We start from the raw sequence: 18764 nt of genomic DNA, 5'->3' as shown, positions 1-18764 counted from the left end.
TCAGCCCATGGTTTTGCATGCAACATGTAGTCACATAAGCAAGACAGGCTAGCCAGACTTCTCTGCAGGATCTGCCAGCCCCATGAAGTGCTGGGTTGCTGCCACTGGCTCTCTTGCAAAAATTGAGATGTCCAATTAGGTATTCAGGTGGAAATTCTGTCTAAATCTCTATGCTTGAATGGTTGAAGCTCTGAAGTATGAGATCTAATTATGATCATATCATAATGTAGAGCTTCAAGTGTAATGAACATGTTCAGGCCCTGAAAAGGAAAGAACAAGAGGTTTCCAAGTCTTACAGTGGTCTGGGCTGACTTGTGCTGACACACATGGACTGAATAATTTCTTCCAAAAGCTGTCAAATTTTACTTGAAGAACTCCAACTGAGGGCAACCTGACTCTTACCCTGATAACCTGTTTCAGTTTTCTGCTCCCTTCACTAATTAGAGGGTGACATCTTATTTTGAGGTTTGAATTTTTATTATGATGACTTCTGCATATTGTAATACACTGGATCTGGAACACTTACGTGAAATTTGCTTACTAGCAAACACTTTATCTGCATATAACTACTCCACAAAGTGCTTCTCAACAATAAACTAAAACAGATGAGCTCTTTTAAACCCATCACACGACACTTGTTTTTCAGCCCCAGGGTGTTGGTGGTTTTGGTTTTTTGTTTAGTTTGATTGCATAATTAGCTACACTGTATTTCTAATACCCCATTCCTCAAATATTGTTTTAATGGCTTGTTTTCTACAGAAACATACCAGTCATTATTCTATTTGTATCTTTGATTTTTGTATCTGATACAGGTTCAAATTACCTTCTGTTAATTTACCTGAGTTGACTGTTGTGCTAAATCTAAAGTCTATAATTTCCTATTGATGTTCCTTTACCCATTTTGAAACATAGGAATAATGTCTGCAGTCTCCAGACCCCTGTAAGTTCCCATTTTTGGAAAAAATTGTGGAATATTAACTTCAGTGGTCAAGAGCTCCTTACTTCTTTCTTCTTGGATGCAAGTTACTTATTATGAAATCATATATTCAAATCAGTTGGAAAAGACCTTTGAGATCATCAAGTCCAACCTCTACCCCAGCACTGTCAAGTGCACCACTAAACCGTGTCACTGAGGGCCTCATCTGCATGGTTTTTGAGCACTTCAGACTGTGACTCCACCACTTCCCTGGACAGCCTGTTCCAACACCTGGTCAACTTCTCTGTGTAGAAATTTTTCCTAATAACCAATCTAAGCCTCCCCTGGCGCAGCTTGAGGCTCTTATTTCTTGTCTTATCACTTTTTATGTGGGAAAAGAGACCAGACACCTCCTTGCTCCACTCCTTTCAGGTAGTTGTAGAGAGCAGTAAGTTGCTCTCTGAGCCTTTTCTTCCCCAGTTCCCTCAGCCATTCCTCAAAAGACCTGTGCTCCAGGCCCTTTACCAGCTTTGTTGCTCTTCTCTGGACCCACTCCAGCAGCTCAGTATCTCTCTTGTAGTGAGGGACCGAGTCAGTTTGAAAATGTTGATTTTTATCAGAGGTCCTCACGTTCTCCCTTGTAAATTCCTTTTTTTAATTCCAGTAACATCTTATGACAAAAGCATGCTCCTCATAAGAACTTCTAATGCTCTATTTTGTTATGTTTTAATTATCCTGTGGTTGAGAATGAAGAGCATGCAAGTTGCAGTCTTCTCATGATTATGCAAAATTCAAATTTAAGATGTCTTCCAAACATGGAGTACACTGAAAATGTGCCAGAAGGCAGGAAAACCAGGTCTCATGATTAAAAGTACAAACTTTCCTAGTGCTAAAGCCCTCTGAAGTTTCATTTTGACAAGCTTTGGAATCTCTTGGTATCTTCTTAATTCAGACACTGCTAAATTCTGAAACCCTATCTGGAGGAAATAGAGTCTTTTCATGAAAATAGCCACTTACTGGCATGCCAACAGTGCATATGAAAGCATCTGCAGTGGCACAAAGCCTTTTTGTTTAGACTGGAGCTTATGCCAGACAAACTCTCTTACCACACCCATTGAAGACATCCTGTAATGTAGTCCAGGAGTAATGCCCACTGGTATAATAACATGCCTCAGCAGAGGACAAGTATATCTCATGCTATTGGTCCCATTTTTCTGCACAGGAAACTGAAACTCAGTGGAAAGCACCAAACTTTTCAGCTGTCTTTTCATGCTACTTCTTTCAGTGTGTTCTTGATGAGAGTGCTGACAGGAAATGCATTTCATGTTTTTCTTAATTAATTATGTGGAAATGTAAAATTCAGCAGTAGCAGCCAAAGTACAGAACTTCATTAGTGAGATACATTCATATTGCAATCTAGTTTTTGTTTGTTTTTAAGTTCAGATCATTTGGCTTTCATGCAATTGCAGATACTTTTTTTGTGAGGTTTTTAGCTACATTTAATTTTCCTATTCTTATGTACTTTCTTTTCTGTACATGCTTGCAAAAGGGGAAATCAGTTGTGACTGTAAGTGGGAAATAGTAACAAGAAGCATATAAGAAATATTGTAAAATTCTCAAACAGACCAGCTATATACTGCCCTTTCTGTAATTTCTTTTTCTTATTTTTAATTTAATCCTCTTAGCTGAATAAAGCTCTAGGTGTAGTGAACTGTTGTAGTTATCTCTGTGCCTTGCTTCTCCAGATGATGTGAGGATGATGGTGAGAAGGCAGCGTGAGATGTAGTGCAGTGGCTGGTGGGAATGGTTTCTGTGACAGTGCGTTTGGCAAGGTGGCCAGTTGTTGGATGTGGTCCTGGACATACTCTCTTTTTCAGGCCTTCTACTGCTCACATGGTTAAGGGGGTATTGTGCTGGGCTAGGTGACTGCCAACCCATTTAAACTTCCCCAGGCATTCCAAAAGCCCCTTCCCTGTGCCAGCCGTTCTTTCCTCCTTTCCCTTGATTTCCCCTTACTAGGTGGAAACATTGACGTTGAGATGGATGCCCTGTCTCTGGATTGAACTGGCAGAAAAGTGCTTGGGGCGTGTTGTCCGTGTTCCAGATCTTGGAGGCACTGGGATAGATAAGCAGCACCATTTTGCTGGCAGTGGTTATCTGCTCTCAGAAAACCTGTTTGTTTCAGTCCATGGAGAGAAGCTATCAGGCAAGGCAAGATGCAGAAATTAGCTGAATCCTGTGCAGGTTGACTGTGACAAAGCCTGTCATTCTGGTTTCCCATCATTCACTTTGCTGCTTCTTTTGGAGCTCAAGGTGAGTTTAAAAGTGAGTTGCCGCATGAAAGGGTATATTTAAAAAAGAAATTTCTTATAATTTTGTTTGGACTGAGTGCATTTTATTCAAGGGTTTTAAGGTGTATATATTATCCTTTTTGTGTGTGTTTTGTGTTTTTTCTTTCCTGTAAGCATATTTTCTTAGTCTAATTTCTGCTCTCTATGTTAAGAGTAAATTCTGATTTTTATTTTTTTTTTTAATTCATTGCAATGTTCTCTGTAGTATATACTTCATTACCATATACTTGCACTTGTATTACCACTTACACCTTTTTTTACAACTGCTAGACAGGAATGGAATGTATTTTCAAACATGGTAACAAGGCTGTATGTGAGATTAACAGTGTGGTTTAATTTCTGATTGTGCAAGTGTAAGCTATAAAAATAAGGTAATGTGGACCTTGTGTACTACAGTAATGTTCTGTATAACTTGGACCAGTTCCTTTGGAGGAATGCTTAAGCATTAAAATGTCAAATCAAAATTTATGCTCATGTAGTGCCAATTGTACTTATTGAGTGATGTATATTAAGTACCCTGTTGTCCGTTCTGTTTTCTTGGGTTTTTTTGACATTGAACCAATGCAGTGGTATGTATATTTTGAAAGATAATCTATAGTCTTAGCTAGAAAATGAGTTGGGAAGTAATTAAAGACAAGAAAAAGTTTGTAACTTGTTTCACTGCAACAGGTGGTTGTAACACAACTGTGAAAAGTGAAAGAAAGAAGGCAGGGAAGAGAGGAGGAGGAGAAAATGGGGCATTAGGCAAGGTTAATATTTCATGCTTGAACTGATAAATATGTATATAATGCTCATTTATAAATGTTTCTAAATGGAAATTGTTTATCTAGGCTTGTGACTTGAGATGACTACCAGTCCCCTCAAGTGTATAGACAGTGGTCAGTAAAAAAGAAGAAAAAACAGACCAAAACAAATCAGCCATTTTCTTAATGTCACAGTGAATTTTGGAAACCACTCCTGAGTGCTGGTTGAATAGGTTAAGAGACACAAAAATGCTTCTTTATCAATTTTGTGCTGAATATTAAATCTCAAGTACTTAATACAAAGGATGAATGATAATGATGATTTTAATTTTTTAGTGTCCTTCTTTCAGTATTACTTCAGGAATATTCTGTCAGATGTTTTCCATCCATGCTGTCTTTTTTGTCTCAAAAGCGTAATGCTATAGACCTGTATTTTTCAGACTGAAGTATAATTTACTGAAGTAGTGTCTTACTTGAATTTATTGCTACATTGAAATTGTCTTTTCTGCTTTCGTGTTGAATATTTAGTATTGAGACTTCTCATTATTCTTTTCACCAACAGTATGATTGACAGCAATTATTGCTGACTAAAAAGCATTGCTTGGACATTAAAATTTTGGAGGCAGGCTGTGTTCCTGAATTTCAGTTGAAAGTCCTCAGTGGAAATTCGTGACTTCTTAACTTCTTGATGAAGTTTAAATTGCATGTTAAAAAAAAATAAAAATTCTCTAGCATAAAATGCCTGCTTCAGATACCTAACCCATTTGTATTTGGTTTGACATACTGATATGTGTCTGAGAATTTCTGGTTACTGTCCACAGCTGTCTTACTCTCTTTGCCTGAGGTAGCCCAGAACATGGTGGATATCCTGGTATCCTGGGCTGCATCAAAAGGAGCGTGACCAGCAGGTTGAAGGAGGTGATCCTGCCCCTCTACTCTGCTCTTGTGAGACCTCACCTGGAGTATTGTGTGCAGTTCTGGTGTCCTCAACATAAAAAGGACATGGAACTGTTGGAACAAGTCCAGAGGAGGGCCACGAGGATGATCAGGGGACTGGAGCACCTCCCGTATGAAGACAGGCTGAGGAAGTTGGGGCTGTTCATTCTGGAGAAGAGAAGGCTGCGTGGAGACCTCATAGCAGCCTTCCAGTATCTGAAGGGGGCCTACAGGGATGCTGGGGAGGGACTTTTCACTAGGGACTGTAGTGACAGGACAAGGGGTAATGGGTTAAAACTTAAAACAGGGAAAGTTTAGGTTGGATATAAGGAAGAAGTTCTTTACTGTAAGGGTCGTGAGGCACTGGAATGGGTTGCCCAGGGAGGTTGTGAGTGTTCCATCCCTGGCAGTGTTCAAGGCCAGGCTGGATGAAGCCCTGGGTGGGATGGTTTAGTGTGAGGTGTCCCTGCCCATGGCAGGGGGGTTGGAACCAGCTGATCTTGAGGTCCTTTCCAACCCTAACTATTCTATGATTCTATGATATGTTGGGTTTTGTTGGGGGTGGTGGTAGAAAAAGATTCTGGGTCCAAGGGTCCCAGAATTTTTAAACTGCTGTGACTTTATCTTGATGGGCACTTAGCTGAAAACAAGAGGAGGTAGCTTAGTTTAAGTAAATGAATAAAAGTCCATGCAATTAATTGTTTGCACAAGTGCACTGGTACCGGTTTCTTACAAAACATGATTAGAATAGAGATGTTGGAAGTTCATTTCTAGAAGAAAACCTCATTCAGAATGTCATTAGTCCTGTCCTATTTCTGAAATAAAGGAATAAGTGTGCAGTAGTTAGTTGTATATCACCACATCTGTAGTCTAGGGTGGCTTTGTTCAGAAATAGTCAGAAGATTATTTGACAGATTGTATTTTATATTTAATAAGCCGTTGGACTGGAGTTATTAAGTGTTCTGAAAACAGAAAAAGAAACTGGTTTCCCAGGGGGTGTAGTTTTCTTTCTAAAAGCCAGTTCAAAAATTGTTTTCACAAGACAAACTAGGAATACAGTCCCTGTAAACATGTTTTTTTGAAATTCAGGGTTTTCAGCATAGCATTCATTGTGAAAGGTGTTTTAAGTTGCACAGTGTTACGAGTTTTTTAAAACAAAGAAATGAACTTGAAACTTTTGTGTGTGTGTGTGTGTAGATGCACACCCAGGTGTATATATCTACTGCTATGCATGTAATTTCAGAAAAAGATTTCTCTGCCTGCTTGACTTAGGAGAATGAATTAGCTGATTTTAGTTGAGATGTTCTCAAATATTTTAACTTTACTTCTTTTTGTGAACTTCTGCTGCAGGGTCTCTGTGCCAAGCTTGAGTATCTGATTATTGAGGATCATTTTAATCTGTAGCTCAAATTAGAGAATACCTTGTCTTATCACTTGTGCAGGAATTTGTGCATTGAGAGATATTTCAGCAACTTTCAGACTTAAGAACCCCAAGAATGCATTTGAGGATCTTTTCGTTGAGGGGAAGTATTTCTTAGTGTCTTTTTTGACATGTTCTTTATGTTTGAAGAGCCGACTACTGAGGTGGAAATTTCTATAGTATGTCAGGAGAGTCTGTCACAGGCAAGGAGGGGAATGATTATATTCCCCTGTAATTCTTCTTGGACAGTAATGTCACCTGTGATCACAACCTTGCTGTTGGTTCTGATGTAATTCCCCAAAGTATTTCACCCAGTTTCAGGCCTGAGAGGCTAAGGGACAGGTACTGTCCAGCAACACCAACATGTGCAGGCACCTGAGTGTGGTTTTTTTTCAGTTGCTAAGAGGAGAAAGCAATTCTTTGATTTCAAATGAACACTGTGTATTCACACTCCTTTTGCCTTTCATCTGTCTCTGGTGTCATAGGTTAGAAAGTCTGAAATTAATGAAATATGTTAACGTTGGCTTCTTAACCTCTTTTCTGGTTTCAGCACCCCACCAGCTTCTGGGCTGGTGGGACAAGTGGGCAGCTGGTTTGTGCACATCTTTGAGGGGGTGCTTCTGGCATCAGGTCCCAGTAATTCACTGGTGCCACAAGGTGATTGTGTAAAGGTTCATCTTGGAGAACTTTGGATTTCAGTAAATTTCAGGGTAGAAAAGACCTTCATATGTCTTTCAGGGTTAAGAGCTATTTTTATTCTTTCTTTATAAAGGAGTTGAATTGTTTACAGTTAATCATCAGAATATTCTACAACCCTTAAAATGGGCTTGTTACCTGGAAATAATTTGGAGTATACTTTAAGTGCACTAGTTTTATTTTAGACTTGGCTAAGAATAAATATGCAGTTTCTTAGATATGAGATCGTGAAAGGCAGGAAGATGTTATAAAATTCAGTGTATATTTTGTATTCTGTTTATATTCAGAGATATCCCCAAATCTCCAAGCATTTCCTCAGATTTACAGCTTCATAACATTGCTTTTTTATTATGCCAGTGAGCACTGTAATTGTTTTGTTTTAAGTAGAGGTATGCATCTGAAAAAGAAAATTCCCTTTGCCAAAATTCCATACATAAGTGAATGGTGAAATGGTGAAATACTCAGCAGCTGGTGCTAGGTCATGCAAGTCCAGATGGAACAAACTTCCTTCACATAATGTCCAGAACATGGTCCTTTTATTTTCAGGGAGGTTTGTAGAAAAGATAATGATGTTGATACATGTTAAAAACAAAGCACAGTTATTTGAAAAGTCAAAGAAAGCCCACAGAAGCAGACAATAAAATGAAACCTTATGCCCAGAGTGATCCTATGGCGAATCAAATGTTTGGTGAAAGAGTTAAACTAGAAAGGAAGGTGAATATCTATCAGATGTGTTAAATTGTAAAGTCATTTTGGGATCTTTTAATTCAAGTGTTGCCTATAGAGTTCAAATGTTTTCTATGTGCATCCAAATAGTTTTGGATTTTATTTAAGAAATACAGAAATGTATTTTGAAGAAAATATATAGTGTGGGAATATATTTTTAATGTCATTATTTAATTAAGTGCAGGGTTCTGTAGTGGTATATCACAGACCTTGTCTTCTGTTCTGTATAAACACTTCCAAAAATGCTTTTGAGAGATGTCTTGCAAAAATATATCATACAGGCTTTCTGAACAAGCTTCCCCCAGCCCCTTTCTGCTCTGGTGGTGCCATCAGAGGTAGTGAATTTCTGACAGACAGCTGACCAGATCATTGATACAGAAAACAATATAAAGTTCAGAGAGAGCAGTCTTCTTGTCTGTAGCTACACAGACCCAACTAGAATATTGCTGTGGACTTGGTTGTACTTAGGGTGGAACCCCAGATGTAAATGACAAAGTTCTAACATGCAACTCAGCACGTAAGTACTTTCTGGTCAATAGATATGGAGGGCAGATACTATTGTTCTGCCATGGTAAGGAAACAAATGACTAAAATTTTTCTCTAGATTTATATATATAATTATTGTTCAGTATGGTAACAGTATTTGGTCTTCATTTCCACAGTATGCAATGAAACTTCTTCCTACGTAGTAATTCCTCCAGTACTTTAATAGAAATTGTGACTTCAATTTTCTTCAATTTTTCAACAGCTTTAGTGTGTTCCCCAGGGCAGTGTCATGGCGTCAAGCCTGTCAGTTTTCAAGAAGCATTTGGACAATGCTCTTAGATCCATGGTTTAACTTTGAAGTAGCCTGCTGTGGAGTTAGAGGAGTTTGACTTGATCCTCATTGGTCCCTCCCAGTTCAGGATTCTCTATGATTCCATGATTCTAGACAACAAAGCTGTATACAGTATATCTAAGGTATATGCTGATTTATGCAAATGATTTATTTTAGAAGAGAAGGACAGGGCAAGTAGTAGGAGTACACCTACAGCTCTAGGTAGGAAAGAAGGAACAAATTTCTGCATTACGCAATGATGACATGTTTGGCGTACAAAAATTAGAAGAAACAAATGTCACTTCTAAACATTCATTAATCATGTCTACACTTTAGGGAGAAGGCTTGTGGTGATGACATGACATATGAAATTTTTAAAGGTAACAAACCCAGTTACACTGTTTTAAAATACTGTGCGTCATTTAAAAATCTGTCTGGTTTCTTGTTTAGTCTGAAAACATTTGTGGGAATAATCAAGAGAAAATTCTTTGCTTCACTGTGAACCTGCAGTTTCAAACACTGCTTGAAATGTCATTGCAGCACCTTGAATATAACATCTCTTACATATTCTTCAGCGCAACTTTTGGATATTTTCACCAGATTTTAGAAGGGAATCAGTTGTAATCTGGAGTTGATTTTAAGCACTCGCCACCATTAGAGGCTTATTTCTATAAATAATGAGTTGGACAATCTGATTATTTCCAATTTTCAGTGTCTTTAGTAGAAGTTATACTCTGGTTCCAAGACTTCTGGCAAATAAGTGAAACAATATGGGAGCGTGTTCATTTTTAAACTCCTGTTTTTTTTTTCTTGTTTACTGAAGAAGCACATGACCTTTGAATTATATTCACAGTGGTGCTTTTGTCTGTTTTGGTATAGCATCTGGTTTGGTAAGGAAACATTTTCTTGTTCTTAGTGGCCAGACTGTGCTGGTAATCATACTGGATAGTAGCTTGTATTTATACTAGTTTGGACATTCTTCTCAATGTTGTTTGCATGTCAAATATTACACTAATATTTATCACCTTATTTTAAGGAAACTGAGAATCATTCATTGTTTAATTTCTTGGGGGAGCATGTTGACTTTATCCTCAATCTCTATATTTATAAATTCCTTCCAGTTTATTTGAAAACACAGATTCTCTGTGTAGCCAGTCGGTGTACTCTACTTTGGCTGTTTTCCTTAAAAATCACTAACTGTTGTTTTCTAGTAAAACAGTTACATCTAGAAAGCATACCTTACGCACAAGATCATTTTGAAATAGGGAAGAATTCTTACTGACATGAGTAGGGTTTAGGCATGCATAAAGATCGAGAGATTGCTATTGAGAGCAGCCTGCCTACAACAGCTATCACTTCTGATAGTGAAAAATTCAGCTGTTGGTTTTCCCTTTGCATTTCCCAGTTTACAGGGTAGATGTTGGGATAAAATTTATGCAATATTCCTGCTAATAAAGGCTTATTACAATGTATTTTATTTTAAAATAAACACAAAAAGTATATTCAAAGTTAACTTAGCAATAGCTCGGAGTTCAAAATTGATAATCTGTGTGTATCATGTGGAAACCAGCAATGCATGAGCTACACATTCCAGGCTCACGTATCTGTCATTTGGGTGCAGAATATATTGTTTGTGGATTATCTGGATATACTGGCTCTTCTGTGCCTTTAGTAGGTTTAGTTTAGTGTATGGAGAATAGTCTTTGTCCAGGAATTCTGTACAGCTAAAATTCCATATGAGATGGAAAATTGCCCATAAAGCTAAAGGGCAGTGGCACCAGCAAGGAGCTCCTGTCAGAAGTGGTAGGCTTGACAGGTCTGAAAGAGTGTTGATTTTAAACTCAAGCATTCAGAGCTTAAGAAGTGCCAGATCTAGGACTGCATGAGCAACCTTAATTTGTATGGATGATTCCATATTAATGGTATACTGTGGAAATGTTTCTGTTATTAACAGAATCTTACTGCATTCTTTGCCTTTTGTCTCATACTTGTTGAACAAATAGTTATTCAGAGTTTGGGGGTTTTTGTCTTATCTGAGCTACAGAATCCAAGCTTCATTTCTGACACACCACCTAAACTCTGCAATACGTACAAAACTCCAATGATTTTATTGTCAAACTTTTAAGTGATGCTTTTGTTGTGATGTCATATATATTGACCATATTGCATTATCTTTATAGCAGCCCTGCAGGACTAATAGTGGTATCTTCTTATTTTTAACTGACATGGGATGAAAACCAAAGGGAGATTAGGCCAGTATTATCATGGACTAATACTGGATGCTTTGCTCGGGATGACTAGAATGTCTTTTCTCAGAGTACTTTTTGATGTTCAGAACAGTTATTCTTAGATGCAGGAGGGGTTGCTTAGCACTTCTAAGGATACAGACTCAGAAGTGTTAAGCTGACTATCTAGAATTTGAAGAATGTAACATGAGAAAACTTGGGTTTTGAAGATTTTCCCAGGATTGTAAAATAAATTGTATCACAGAGGCAGAGTTTTAGCTGCTGGTCACCTAAGACTACCCAGGTTTTATTGCAGAGGTTCTAAAGATGAATCTGTAGTAAATGTTTGTTTACAGCTTACTCTGCATGCTCTTGCAGTTTTTAACAGCTGTACAGCAGAAAGAAGCAGATGCTGGAAACAGGAGATTTTGACCTATCTCTCTGGCTCCTTTGGTATCCACATTGTTTAACAATTCTAGAAATGCTTGGTGTGTGGGTGGTTTGGTTTTTTTAGTTAATTTTTTTTTTATTCCTAATACATACAGGGGCTATTGCCTTCACCACATGTAAATTCTAAGTTTATAATTTTGCTAATGGTAATGTACTTGTGAATTTTTCATGTATGTGACTTCAGCCTTGTAGTAAAAGAAACAGTGAATGCAAAATTCCATACAGGCCATCTCATAAATCTTCAGCAAACTGATTTGTGAATTTCAGCATCCTCTTCTATTACAAGTTATTAACTGATGATGCATGCTAGTAATTTAAAAAAACAAAACAAACTGAAAGCATACACTTTTCACTTGCTTTTGAGCTGTAGTTGTCTTTTTCTTCATGCTGTTTGTGGATCTCCCTTCTGAGGTCAGAGCTGCTGTCTTTGGTTCTGATGACTTGCACTGCCACAGCCCTGGTCAGCTTGACAGAACAAATGCTGAAAGGACTTAGGCTTATTTGATGTGTGTTTTAAATATTGCAAGTTTAGTCTGCTCACTGCTACAAAAGCTTGGAAACATGTAGTATTGAAGTACATGCAAATTATTTGGAGAACTGCAGCCTATTTGAATCCAAGAAGCAAGTGATTTTCTTTGTTCCTGAGAAGTCACTAAAGTCACTAAGAAGTCACTAAACTTGAACATATTTTTCACGGGGTGGGGGGGGTGGGGGTGGGGGGTGGGGCAAAACTTAGATCACTGCTGTGATATGACTTCTTGTAAAATTTCAAATACTCACCTGAAATTTACGGAGGTAGTCAAGAAATGGATGAAAAATAATGCTCTGTAAGTAGTCTTTTGTAGTAGTAAGTGTTGAATAATTTTGAAAGTAAGTGAGAGTGGAATATCTTTGTTTGATAAGGTAAATTAATGGAGAAATAAGTGGAGAAATTAAAAATTTATAGAGACATTCCAAGACACAACAATTTCAGCTTCAACTTCTAACCTGTTCTCCAAATGAAACCTGACTGCATAATGTGTCAATTTATTTCTGTTGTTACCTGTTAAACCCTGCAAAGATAATCTTGAATAGTGAATTCAAAGGAGCACATCTTCAGTTTGTAGGGTTTATTATATAGACCTTGAGGTCTATAGAGCTAGATTTGTATCATTCCGACCAACTCCAAGACTTACTTGGTTTGCCCCATTTTCTCTGTATTTGCAACCCTGACTATGTTTGCTGTAAATAAAATGAGCTTCTTGTTTCGGATAGTGTTTTGTTGTATTGTTAAAAAATATTTTTCATATTTCTTAAGATAATTGATATTACTGCTTAACTATATGTGTGTCTTTTTTTTTTTTTTTTCCCGTTAGTTTTGCCAGCCTGGAGGATGGCAGCTTTCAAAAGAGAGAAAACAGCCAACATTCTTTGTGGTGGTTTTGACTGATATAGACTCAGAGAGGCACTACTGTTCCTGCTTAACTTTCTATGAAGCAGAGATTAACCTACAGGTAAAAACTTTACAATAATTAACAAAATACAGAAAAAGGTATCTAGAAACAATAGATGAATGTTATAGAGGACAAATGTAGAAAATATTTTGTTGTTTGTGGTAGGGGTGTTTTTTTTCTAGCATATGCAAATGCATGTATTTTTGTTCAAAGGTAAGCTCAATCTACTTCCTTGTGTTTTTGTTTTACCTGCTTTAAAAAAAACACACAACAACAACAAAAAAGCAAACCCAACCAAAAACATTTCATAGAATTCCTTTTTCTCCACTGCATTTTTTTTTTTTTTTAGTGGGACAGCCAATATTATGTTCCTTTCATTTACTTCCATGCTTGACATAGCATGAATGATTCTCATCTTTGTTCTTGGAAAAATTGTTTATTAACTTCTGCTCCCTCTGCTGGCCAGCTCTTATCAGGCCAGCAAAGGACAAATGTATACAAGCTATGCTGTAGGTATATACATATTCCTGTAAGTACATGTAGTGTGGGTGTAAATGCCATGATTTTAAAACAGATAGAACAATTCTTAAGTTTTTGTGTAGGTTGGATTTGGGGTGTCAGCCACTTGGAAGTGTTGGTTTTAAACATGTATTTAATTATTTTTTGGGCAACCTCAGTCTTTCAAAAAGAGACACTTTGTTTCCCATTTGATGTAAAGTATTTTGCAGAATCTCTGCTATGACATAATCTGTTATGTTATGCCATTGTTATGTTTTTGGATGTTTTATTTTTCCCCATGTGAAAATTATAAAATAAGTAAAACCTTGGCATTAAATATATTAAAATTAATTACTATTAAATAGGTGCTGACTGAAGTAGGTTTTTTTGCTTTATTAGTATAGTGTAACATTACTGATTATGTGCTTTTAATAATCCAAATGTACTTACTCTGTTTTATTTTTAGAGCAATTAAAAGATGTGGCATAGTAGTATTCTTTTTCTGGGCACAACTGGAAGCCAGAGTTGTTCTTATTTCATTAATGCTACAGTTTAGGTGGTTTTTATTTTTTTTTCTTTAGATTATTAAAAGGAGTTAAAAGCAGAAATATAATAAAAAAATAGATGTATTTCAGTCTTAAATTTTAGTTTAGATCAGCTGATACCTTCCTGGTAAAATTTTTGCCGTTAGTTAATGTCTCTCATTTTTCCTTTATTTTATAAATAAAGAGCGAAGTATTCTATAGTAGTTCTTTCCCAGCTGATAAAAATTTACAATGGGTGATTCTTCCTTCACTCTATGTATTTCATAATATATACTAAATTTAGCAAACTTGTTATGTATCCTGTGGTTTCTAGCAGCTGCTTTTGATTCAGTATTCCCATCTTTGAAGTAATGCTCATCACAAAACATCCAGTATTAACTAAAAGGTTTTGGTTTTTTTTCTTATATTGCCTAAGTATAAAAATAAAATAATAACAACAACAAAAAATTAAAAACCTGAGTGCAGCAGGATGTTGGTTCTCCTAATGCCATTCCTGGCTGGGTTGAAAAGAATGCATATTTTTCAGATGAACTTGCTGTGGTGAAATTTATTCTATGACTGCATTGTTTATAGCGAAACTTCCTGTTTCTTTCTAAAACCCTAAGAGAATAATTGAACGTGCCCTGTTACATGGTCATTAGACAAAAATTCAGCACATGTACAATCTGTAATGAAACATAAGCTTATGAAGCATTGGGCTATGAAAGTAATATTGATTTAACCTTTCAGATGCATGCCTCATTAAATAAACAGTCCATGAAACATGGTGTCCAGGGCTTGAAATGAAATCTGGACAATACTTTTCGCAGTTATACTGTTCAATTTTATATTTTTTTATGTAATGATATAACTTACTAAGACAAAAGTAAGATGAACTTTCAAAAAAAGAATTACTTCTATTTCAGTAGCCTTCCCCAGGTAAACCTTGCTGATACACAAGATTGGTCGAAAGTCAGGTGAAGCAGAATCTCCTTGGCAAAATCATCTTCACAAAAACCTGGAATTAACCACTTGAAAGTTTCTGTGGTTAATTAAACTGCATAATGAAAATAAATGAAGTTCTCAGCTTGTGAATGCTAGAAGGGAACTATCAAACCTTTTTTAGCCTTCTGCATAATAATACAAGAACCTTTTTCATGCAATTGATCAAGCTGGGTCTGAGAAGGCTACTTCTGTCATACTGGTTCCCTTCATTTCTGCTTTATCTGTTTGTTACAAGATAATATGTAAATAAGTGCTATCTGTAAAGCAAGGAGGTTGTATTTGCATGGTATACCTAGGTGGTACCTATGATAGTCTGGGGTGTAAGATTAATACAGAAACAGTAAAAACTACCTAGAGAAAAGTATTCTCCCTCTCTAAAAGCCCTGCATTCACTTTAATCTCTTGGCAGTTGCGTGTCATAAGTTTTCCAGAGAAAATCACAGGCTCTAGTAATCAGCTGATGGCCTATTTTCTACTTCCTACTCCTGAAGAGAAAATAAAATACTGTTTTATTTGTTGACATCTATGAATCATACTTTGCATTGTTTCAGTATTGTCATTCTGAATTGACCTGGCATTTATTATCTGCATGGATGCTGGTCAGTTTTATTGGTGATCAGCTCTCATAAAGTTGTGACAATATATCAGAAAGATTGATGTTCCTTTTAGTCTCGTCAGTACTCCATATCTGTACTCACAAGGAAGGTGAATACGTGTTATTCCATTAAATATGGGAATAAAACTCACTTGATGCTACGGATGCAGGTGATACAGCTTTTTCATACAGTCCTTCATGAGCTGTTCTGTTTTACAATGCTAGTCTCAGTTGTCCAAGTTACATTTCTTAAAGCTATACGAGAATATGTTCCTTGTCTGAGATTAAAACGAAACATTTGAAAATTTGACCTTAACAGGAGTCTGTCCTGCGTTCAGCTGTAACAGTTATTTTTCTCTTTCTTAGTGGCTGGTGCAGTGCTGTGTTTTCGACTTCATTCTGAGAACAATTCTGATAACACACCAGTGTTTTGGTTGTTGCTAAGTAATGCTTACCCCAATCAAGAACTTTTCGTTCTCATGCTCTGCCAGTGAGGAGAGGCATGGGAAGCCAGGAGGAAGCAGAGACAGGACCCCTGACCCAAACTAGCCAAAGGGGTATTCCATACCACAGTGCCAGTATATAAACTGGGGGGAGTCACCCAGAAGGGCAGAACGCTGCTTGGGTTGGACTGTGTATTGGTTCATGAGTGATAAGCAATTGTGTACTGTGCATCACTTGAGTTTGGGTTTTTTCCTTCCTTTCCTTTTTAGTTTTATATTCTCTCCCCTTATTATTTTTATTATTATTAGTGGTGGTAGTAGTAGCAGTTTTGTATTATACTTTAGTTAGTGGACTGTTATCTCAACCATTGGGGTTTGCATTCTTTTGAATCTCCCACCCACCCCACCAGGAGTGGGGTGGAAGAAGAGGGGGAGTGAGTGGCTGCATGGTTCTGAGTTATTCTGGCTGTATTTAAACCATGACAGAGTCTAGAGTTTGGAACACGAGTATGTGACTAGAGCCAGTCTGATAATGAGTTAATGATAGTAAAGCTGTTGTCATTTAAAGACTTCCTTTAGTATGTTTCAGGGGAGTTCTGTGTGCAAGATTTCTCTCCGACCTCAAGTTTCTACCAATAGAAAGTGTAAAGAGTTCTGAGATACTGCACTGTTTTCTCCTTCCAGCTTTTTATGTCTCCAGCACATGCTTGGTCTGATCCACATTTCTGGCTGGCTTAAGGCACCATTTAGATGCTCTAGCGGATAGGGCTAGATGCCATACTGACTTGTATCTGCAGGAATTAGGAGGAGAATACGTCAAAACATCCCTATTTCTTCTTCTGTCATAGTGACTTGAAGAATTTTTTTTCTGGTGTTGGGTACCCACCTCCCCATTACTGTATTCTAATTCTTGTTGTGACCTTCAAATCTCATTGGTTTCAAGAAAACTTTGTCCCATCAGCCAAAGAAATAGTATACCTAGCTTATTTTAATGGTGACAGAAGCTGGAAGCTGTTGAGCAGCCAAAGGGTATTCAGAAGACTCTCAAATCAACAGAATTTACCTATAAAACTAATATACTCTTTGTAACTTTAGCCATCAAAAAAATGCATATGTTCATAAATACATGTATACGTATAGTTCTGTGTGCTGTATACACTGTCTGCTAAAAGGTTCTTATTTCTAACAGCAATTTCTGGATGTTACACAAAGACTTGATTTAATACACTTGACTTAGCAGATACTTCTGCTGACCTCAGCTGTGCTTCTTACCAGTTGCACAGTTAGAATTTATACTAACAGTGCTTGGAAGAGCACCATAGATAGAATCTTTTTTAAAAATGTTGACTCGCTTCATTTGGGAACTTAATGGTCAAATTGTATGTTGCTGTGCACTTCAAAAGATATTTATCCTCTCTCCCCAACCCTGCCATCAACAAATTGGAAAGCGATTTATGCCGGTAACTGAGCCTGTGCAACTGCATTTCTTGCATTACGAAAAATCTGCTCAATGAGGTCAGCACAAAACCCCAAGCATTCGTTTATAAAAATCTTACTACAAGATTGTATCATTCTTGTGTGTTGACTTAAGGATGTGTATGTTAAAACACTGTGATCACAAAGTTGCTAAGATTAAATATATCCCTCTGGAAAATGCACGTAAGTAATAATTCTCAAGTCTTCCATTTCCATTTCCTGCCATTCACACTGTCTTCCTCTCTCTGCTCCTCTGCAAAAAGAAATCATAAAAATCCCAAACTCTAAAATGTCACATTCAGAACATTCACAAATAATTTTCTGAATCAAGGGAAAATGCTGTTGCAGGGTGCAAAAGCTTGTTTTGGAGAGATTTAGATTGGATACGAGTAAGAAATTCTTTTCTATGAGAGTGGTGAGGCACCGGAACAGCCTGCCCAAGGAATTTTTGAATGCACCATCCCTGGTGGTGTTCAAGGCCAGGTTGGATGGGGCTTTCAGCAACCTGGTCTAGCAGGAGGTATCCCTGCTAATGGCAGGGTGATTGGGGCTAGTTGATCTTGAAATCCTTTCCATCCGAAACCATTCTATGATATGTTTGCAATCTTTGCATAATTTTCTTTTTTATTGATAGAATACCTACTGTGCATTGCTATAGGTTTTTTAATCCTGTTTTGAAATGACACCAAGCTGTGTGGTTTGGTTGATACACTGGAGGGAAGGGATGACACGCTTGTGAGGTGGGCTGATGGCAACCTTATGAAGTTCAACCATGACAAGTGCAAGGTCCTACACCTGGGTCAGGGCAATCCCAGGCACTGCTAGAGGTTGGGCAGAGAAGAGATTCAGAGCAGTCCTATGGAGGAGGACTTGGGAGTGTTGGTTGATGAGAGACTTAACATGAGCTGGCTTCAGTGTGTGCTCGCAGCCCAGAAAGCCAACCGTATCGTGGGCTGCATCAAGAGAAGCGTGACCAGCAGGTTGAAGGAGGTGATCCTGCCCCTCTACTCTGCTCTTGTGAGGCCTCACCTGGAGTATTGTGTGCAGTTCTGGTGTCCTCAACATAAAAAGGACATGGAACTGCTGGAACAAGTCCAGAGGAGGGCCACGAGGATGATCAGGGGACTGGAGCACCTCCCGTATGAAGACAGGCTGGGGAAGTTGGGGCTGTTCTGCCTGGAGAAGAGAAGGCTGCATGGGGACCTAATAGCAGCCTTCCAGTATCTGAAGGGGGCCTGTAGGGATGCTGGGGAGGGACTCTTCATTAGGGACTGTAGTGATAGGACAAGGGGTCCCTACCTTGAGGACAGAGCCTTGGTTGACAGGGTTTAATGTGTGGTATCCCTGCCTATGGCATGGGGGGTTTGAACTAGGTGATCTTAAGATCCTTTCCAAGCCTAGCTATTCTATGATTCTGTAAAATCAAGATAATTTCTTTTGTGCTGGTATAATTATTCGAGTACAAGTTTAGCTGCAGTGGTGTGATTCTGTGCACATAGACAAGCCATGA

At 37.8% G+C, this 18764-nt stretch overlaps 1 protein-coding gene across 5 annotated transcripts in view; it reads left to right on the top strand.

The window, feature by feature from the left end:
- Window positions 1–18764, top strand: part of SBF2 (SET binding factor 2) — a 272165-nt gene that overhangs the window by 108651 nt on the left and 144750 nt on the right. For all 5 annotated transcript variants that reach the window (XM_065683019.1, XM_065683018.1, XM_065683021.1 and 2 more), the window contains exon 3: window positions 12636–12773. In XM_065683019.1, coding sequence (XP_065539091.1) covers window positions 12636–12773 — 138 coding nt within the window. The remainder of the gene's footprint in view (window positions 1–12635; window positions 12774–18764) is intronic.

The sequence above is a fragment of the Lathamus discolor genome, chromosome 6 (genome assembly GCF_037157495.1).
Source record: "Lathamus discolor isolate bLatDis1 chromosome 6, bLatDis1.hap1, whole genome shotgun sequence".
NCBI classification, from domain to species: Eukaryota; Metazoa; Chordata; class Aves; order Psittaciformes; family Psittacidae; genus Lathamus; species Lathamus discolor.
The sequence above is the reverse complement of the archived record's forward strand: the minus strand, read 5'-3'. Positions and strand labels throughout refer to the sequence as shown.